This window comes from Pundamilia nyererei, unplaced genomic scaffold, assembly GCF_000239375.1.
Source record: "Pundamilia nyererei isolate P.nyererei 1_Seehausen unplaced genomic scaffold, PunNye1.0 scaffold00065, whole genome shotgun sequence".
Classification (NCBI taxonomy): Eukaryota; Metazoa; Chordata; class Actinopteri; order Cichliformes; family Cichlidae; genus Pundamilia; species Pundamilia nyererei.
Genome location: NW_005187466.1, coordinates 1,248,356 through 1,255,988, shown reverse-complemented (window position 1 = coordinate 1,255,988; position 7,633 = coordinate 1,248,356). Strand labels below are relative to the sequence as shown.

Below are 7,633 nucleotides of genomic sequence, written 5' to 3'. Positions count from 1 at the left end.
ATAGATAGATAGATAGATAGATAGATAGATAGATAGATAGATAGATAGATAGATAGATAGATAGATAGATAGATAGACAGATAGACAGACAGACAGACAGACAGACAGACAGACAGACAGACAGACCTGATGTTTAAACCTTCTGTTTGTAAGAGGCAGCCAATCAGAGGAGCTAAAATGGATTGTTTCAGATGCTGAAAAAACTTAGCAGATGCTTTAGAGCGTCAAATATAAATAATAAATAAGAGTCATGTTAAGAAACTCTTTATATATATCTTTTGAAAATAATCGCTGCTTGTGGAAAAAAAAAATCAGATGTTGGGTGCACAACACAAACAAGACAATCTTCTCAGTAAAAAATATGTAAATTTAGAGTAAATAAAATGCTCACCAAGAGTAGCATTCTCAAAACAACTCAATTTCCAACAAACTCCAATTAACACATCATCTCAAAAATGTATTCTTGAACAGAGGTTTGAAGCTACCATTATCTGCATATAATGAGAAAGTTGTCATTTATAGGCATGAACCCATAGAGCATTATCACTGCAGCTCTGCAGAGATGTTTTTAGCACAATATTTTGCATTTCTGGCAGCCAGCTTTACTGCTTTGATTCAGTCCCGCTGCACTCATTAGTGTGAACCAAAAACTGCACAAACTGGCTCTACCCCACAGTACCCACAAGGCACCAAACAGCAGATATACATAGTTAGAAACTTGAACATTTAGCTTGTAAACTGCACATTTTCTCCAGAGTTTGTGGACACCAAGTCAGAGTGACAAAGAGCAATGACAACAGGCAGCTGTTGCATCTTGAAATAGTGCTTTTGATTTGAGATTAAAATGATTGGCTGAAAGATGCAAAAATGCTGTTAAGAGACATGGAGCGTGGTAATTCTCAGGGATTTTATCATCCGTTTTGTTTTTCATGAATTTATTGTATCTGTTGTTATGTTGAGTTTAAAGAAGGGAACCTACTGTATAGGTCAGTCTCGTCGAGGATCTCTGACTTGATGATTTCTTCAATAACGTCCTCCAGGGTGACAATACCCAGAACTTCGTAGAAAGGGTCTCCCTCACCTTCATTGTTCACCCTCTGAACTATGGCCAGGTGGGATTTTCCTAGCAAATCATACACACACATACACAGGTCATAAAGTTGGAGTCATATGTTATAGACGGTTAAACGTGGTTCACACAGTGAGCTTGGTTATAAAAGAGAAGAAACAGGCGGGAGTAAACATGTCTAATGTACCAATCTGAGGTGTATCATGGATAAATGTTTTATATAGTCTAAGTTTTTCTGTATAGCAAAGAGGAATTATAAGTTAGGTAGCAGGGTAGCAGGGATTATGGGGATTCAAAATCACACAAAGAGCAGGTGATGCAAAGTGATTTGAAGGCATGACTGTTGTACCCAGGGATACAGTGCTTGCTAATGTGAGGGTTAAACTGTTATCAGTGCCAGGAAAAAGTAATTCAGACCAAGACAGACAATCAAACAATCCTAAATTTCATCGTATGAACCCCTTTTGCCCTCCTTCCTTCCACATCTGTGTTCCCAGGACCCTCCTGTGTGCTGTAACATCTGAAAAAAAAGAAACAAACTGCCGTGTATGCAGAGACGACTGTCAGGCAAAACACTAAACAAATTCTTTGACTTTTCTCAGCTTGTGATCATTTAAAAGGAATTTTCCAGAGGCCTAGGCTAATATTAGCCCCTGCAAAATGAAGTTTCCATTCCGCCCTGGCGATATTCTCACCAAGCAAAGGAACAGACCGGGCGAACCTCCGCTGTGTGATCAGATTGTCTCGGAATGGGCCGTTTGCATGCAGATACACCTGGGTATAAAAACATGGAGGACGTCAGAGTGCTTCTGCGTACGTGTGCATGCACGTGTGTCAGGAGCGTCTGTGTGCACAAAGGAGTATGTTTATTTTACAGGTACATCACAGGGTCTGGTCTCAGTTGCTGTTTCAGCTTATTTTTACTGCTTCGATGCAGGCAAGCACAGACTGAAAAGATGTCTGAGCTAAAGACCAACAGAGTTATACTGCACAGCATCTCACTGCTTCCTCGCAACACTATGACAGCACAACAATGTTCAGTAGCTAGAACCTGAAAGTGAGAATGTTGTGAGTGCTAGATGGAGAATTGATGCTTTCAAGAAAGATACTCAGGTTACACCTAACATGCTGGCAGCGTAAGATCCCTTAAGAGAGGTATTAATAATGTAAGGACATAAATCCACTAACACAAAGAGCCTGAAAGTAGAAGGCCTTAGAAAATCTTAGCACCCAAGTGTCAAAAAACATACAAATGATATCTTCAGCATAGTGCTTTTTTTACTGAGACAAACACAAATGGCACCTCATGGGTTAAAGCAATCATACCTCTGTAGTCCTTGAGCATGCACTTACTCTAAACTGCCCAGGGAGGGAAAGAGAAATGGAGTGGCTAGCACAGCACAGCACTGCAGAGTGAAATTGATCAATGCTCGCTTTTTTCTCGCTAATGGCATCCACTTCACTCATGTTAATGAACACAAGTTATGAAGTTTAGGTTTGTACTGTAATAAAACATGTTCTGTCTTTACACCATAGAGTTTAAAATGAAATTAACTAACCATTGTCAGTAAAAAAAAAAACAGTTTGCTGCTGCATTTAAAACTGAAAATTTAAAAAAAAGTACATATCTGAAAAGTCAAAAAGATTTCTGTTTTTCCAAGAGAAGAAACATCCAGCTTGTTATCAGAGCAAAGTTTGAAACCACCTTCTGCTTATAGGTTTTACATTTGCAATTACCCATGCCATTACTGCATATGGCATGGGTAACTGCAAATAGACCATTCATGTTTATAAAACAAATACTGGATTTGGAGAAAGAAATGCTGCTATTCAGGCTTTTCCGACTTGCTTCTTTTTTTTTTGAAACTCGCATGTATTTCAGCTGCACGAGTAACGTAGTAACTGGGTGAATACTGTGAAATGTTATTTATTAACATTAATCATTATCATTACTTATGTTGTATGGGGATGCAGATTGCGATTTAATATACTGTTTATGTTATCTTGTTAACCTTTTATCGTGTTTATGGGAAGAACTGGCTTAACCTGAGGATGAACATGACATGCACAGGACATGCTCTAACATTTGTCAAAGTGAGTAGGAGGACTTTTTATGTCAAAATATTTCCTAAATTGCAAAATAAAATTATGTTCATCCACACATACATAACCAAAGAGGGGCAAATTACAAATTACTACTACCAGACCTCATAAATAGTCACATCGTCGACTCTTTCTACAGAGGTTACCTTAACATCTTTGCACATCTGTAATTTCAGCCATTGGTATCCCAAAAGCACCAAAGGACTTGATGACTCTGTTGTAAGGGTTTCAGCAGAGGCAGTAAGCGTCATTACTTAAAAACGACATAAGGATGAAACTCAGTGGGAAGCCGAGATGACAGCGAGAAGCATGTTTATGCAAAGTTTCTAGTCTGTCCCATGGACTGATATATAAGGAGACTCAACATTTTGTTCTATATAACAGAGGGCACAGACTGGCGACCTGTCCAGGGTGTACCCCGCCTCTCGCCCTATGACAGCTGGGATAGGCTCCAGCGCCCCCCATGACCCTGAAAAGGATAAGCGGAAGCGATTGGATGGATGGATGGATGGATAACAGAGGGCATAAGAAAATGATACACCCAATAATTTTCTCTTGTTACTATACTGGATGTTTTATGTGTCATTAGGCCAATTATAAATAAAGGATATGCATTGACAGAATATGTTGCAGCTCTAAAACCATGGGTCCACTTTATTTCACCTTTTTCTGAATATCTTCAGCTCATGAAACGGCTGTTATGAGTTTCCATCACTAGTGGATGATCTTCCAGTACTTGATGGATTGGTTTAAAAGTTCAGTTTGAATTTATGATCACTTTGATGATCTACTGACTTTCCCCCCCATAGTCTGAGTAAATTTTCAACAACTACCAGAGAGTTTGCCATGGATAAGTGACAAGAGTGCCTATCAAAATCTGTGACCGATTAGCTTCAGCATTACTCTTTGCTTGTGATAAATGTGCTGGTGGCACATAGAAAAAATGACAACCGTGGTATTAGTTATAACTACATGACTTAGCATCATCATTGATGTTAACGTTTAGCTTGTGTAGCTGGTCTAAAGTTCCTGACAGAGCTACACTTTTTTATTAAAATATTCTTGGCCGAGCACAATTAGGAAATACGGAATGAATGAATGCTCTTCTAAACTCTGGAAAACTCTTCTTTTTCCTTTTTTTTTTTTTTTTTAAACAAACTGTATTTAAGAGCTGAGTCAATTAGACACTGGAAAATTTCCATGGGATTTGAGGGTGGGTGCGTGACCTCAGTACGGCCCTGTGGAGCAGACCTTTTGATGTACATCCTTCTCCTTATGCTGCCAGTGTATTAAACAACAGCTAAACTGTCTACTCAAGAGGATTAAGCACTTCCTGGTAGTGCACCTCTACTGCTTTGTTGTTAAGGAAAACAAAATAATCCGCTGTGTACTTTTTACTTCAGTTCACCCAATTACAAATAAACCGAAACTGTAATTTACAGGGCTACTGACATTTCTCAGAAATGTTCAAACATAGCACTGAATAACTGTAATAATTGTGTTGTAGTTCTCAACAGGCTTCCTTAATAGATGAAACTGAAAGTGAATTGACCCTTGACCCTGCTGTTTGCAGTGTGCCTGTGCGCTGGACTACCCAGCATGCATTCAGCCTCATCCCAGCTAGATAGCCCCAGATGTCAGGCAGCAGTGGTGGGTTATAGGACCCTAGACGACTGGCCTTAACAAGGACACGCTCTCCCTGAGGCCCGCTGCCAAGTTCCAGGCTCCAGAAGGTCCAGAGTGTTAGCTTCTACTCTCTACCTCTACTCCCTCTTTTTTTAAAAAAAAAACAAAAATACACTGCTTCTACGGCAGCGAAGCAGCTATAAATAAACAGGCTGTCATTGTCTCATAATATATTTATGGAACACAGAAGCTGCATTTTTTTTCCTCTTGTTTGTGTGTTATTTTGTCTTTGTGGGAAACTGGAAAGTATGCACTCATCTGTGGGACAGTGAGACAAAATAACTGGGATGGCACTACTGTGCAAACACATATGTGTGTGTGTATTTGTGTGTGTACTGAGAGAAGCAGAAAGTGACTCTAGTTAGTTAAAGGTAGGGTATATGGTTCCTTTCATGGTAACACTGCAACTTTTTATTCACATGTAAACAGAATTTATAACCTTCAACTGATTATAACCTGTCATAAAAAAGTTGTAGTGCTTGTATTTGTCAACTAACCAAACTGATTTTTGAACAAGAGTATTTTGTGCATTAGGTTTTTTAATCTAAGTATTCTAAGTGATATCAGACCAAAGCTTCAGCCAGAACAATGTGATGTGATGTAATTAAAGACGGAAAAAATGGAGGCACTAAAGGGAAAGTCATTGGGTCCCCAAAGTCAGTCAACCAGTCACCAAAATGCCAGTCACCATAATAAAAGAACCTTTGAAAAATCTAAATTGGGGTTGCAATAGTTCAGGAAGTAATATTCTTAATGGGCCCATTTTCATATGTAGTTTGTCAAAGATCCAAATTAAAAGCGCTCCAACTCTTGATAACTGTACCAAGCCAAACCAATAAACCATCCATCTATCCATCCATACCCCAAAGCCAAGCCTGAGAACCTCCATTTAGGCCTTCAGAGACTAAGCCATGTGCTCTTTTCCACCATTCCCATCTTATTTATGGAATGTAGCTTTGTCATATTTTTCCATAGCGCAATATGCCCCTATAAATAGGCACGTAAGGCTCAGAGACTTGGGGTGGGAGTATGAGGGGTCAGTATCTGTTGTGGACACTCATCACTGCCCCCCTCCCTGTCTCGCTCTCCCCCTGTTTTTCCAAATATTTGAGCCCTGACAAATATAGTGCAACGTTAGGGTGATGGGAACTCGTTGGATGGTCTTTCTTCTAAATCTACCTCCTGTGAAAAAAAGGAGCAGAGTTTCAGGCTATTCTCACCCATTTTTCCATTGACATGGATAAAAACTTTACCCTGGTAACATGTCAGCTATTTACAGCTTCTTTATTTACACAAACATTCAGACTGAATAAAATAGTGTCACCTTGTGGCCTGTATTATCTGGAGACAGAAATGGAATTTATAGATAAAACAGATACATGAAATGCCTGCTGAGGCATTTATAAGATTAATATAAATAAGGAAACAAATGCTCCTTAATTGGTTACTTAAAGGGGCAGAGCAGCTGCTGCTCTAGGCTCCGTCAACTTCACTTTAATAAATCACACAAGGGGCATTTGCACCTTTATTGATCCTGAACAAACTTTATAATGTGCATGCAGTTTGCTGAAGGGTATTTACAAAAATGATACAGAGATTAGGTCAACCAAGAGTGCTTAATTCATTTCGACTGTTCCTTTAATTAACTAAATATCTTTGAGTAGATGGTATCAACTGACATAACAATATCAAGATCTGGCTGTGTCTCAGGCTACGTTCATTAGACAGGGTAGTAATGCTGTTACGTGTTATGTGCTTGTACTAAATGTAGTTACGTAGTGCTCTGATAAATGCTATATGAAAGAAACATATAGATAATATGTTTTTGTTTACAAGTTGAACAGCCACAAGGTGTAATATCCTCCATGGAGAAGGAGACTAGAGGCCAAGCTCAAGGTAGCACAGAGGGAGGTTAGCCAACTATCGGAGCTGCAGAAAGGCGCGATGAAGAAGGTGCCTAAGAAGTATAGCAAGCTGTACTGTTCCCACTGCTCTTCTGCATAGTCCTGAACCCCCTCAGTGAGATCACTAACAAGACTGGCTACTGATACCGACTACGGAATGGAGCAATCATCAGCCACCTCGTCTACATGGATGACATCAAGCTGTATGCCAAGAGTGAACGAGACATCGATTCACTGATCCACACCACCACGATATACAGCAATGACATGGGAACATCATTCGGACTGGAGAAGTGTAGTCAGATGATAATGAAAAGAGGGTAGTCAGAATTGAGGGGATTGAAAATCTAAATGGGAGACACCCCCCAGGGTGGTGGAGATTGCAGAGCTAAGATCCTGTGGGACTTCCAGATACAGATGGACAAAATGGTGGTGGCTAACCAACTGGACATAGTGTTGGCTGACAAACAGAAGAAGACAGCTGTAGTGATTGATGTAGCAGTTCCGAATGACAGCAACATCAGGAGGAAGGAACATGAGAAGCTAGAGAAGTACCAAGGGCTCAGAGAAAAGCTGGAGAAGATGTGGAGGGGGAAGGTGACGGTGGGTCCAGTGGTAATCGGAGCACTAAGTGCAGTGACTCCCAAGCTAGGTGATCCCAGGAGCAACATCATATGTATCGAACAATACAAAAATTTTAATTTATTTTATCAACTTTCCTTCTGACGATGCTGTCTGTGTTGAGTGCTCAGTGGATCTGCGCTCGACAGTGCAGCCTAGGCGGAGTAGTCGAACGCAGATTCACTGAGCACAGGACAAGCTAGCGAGACAGAAGCTAAGCTCTCCTTGCAACATGGCAAATTGAACCTCC

At 40.1% G+C, this 7,633-nt stretch overlaps 1 protein-coding gene across 1 annotated transcript in view; it reads right to left on the bottom strand.

Moving 5' to 3' along the window:
- cnnm2b (cyclin and CBS domain divalent metal cation transport mediator 2b) overlaps positions 1–7,633 on the bottom strand; it is a 45,106-nt gene that overhangs the window by 15,746 nt on the left and 21,727 nt on the right. Inside the window, exon 2 of the mRNA XM_005735764.1 lies at positions 980–1,123. Coding sequence (XP_005735821.1) covers positions 980–1,123 — 144 coding nt within the window. The remainder of the gene's footprint in view (positions 1–979; positions 1,124–7,633) is intronic.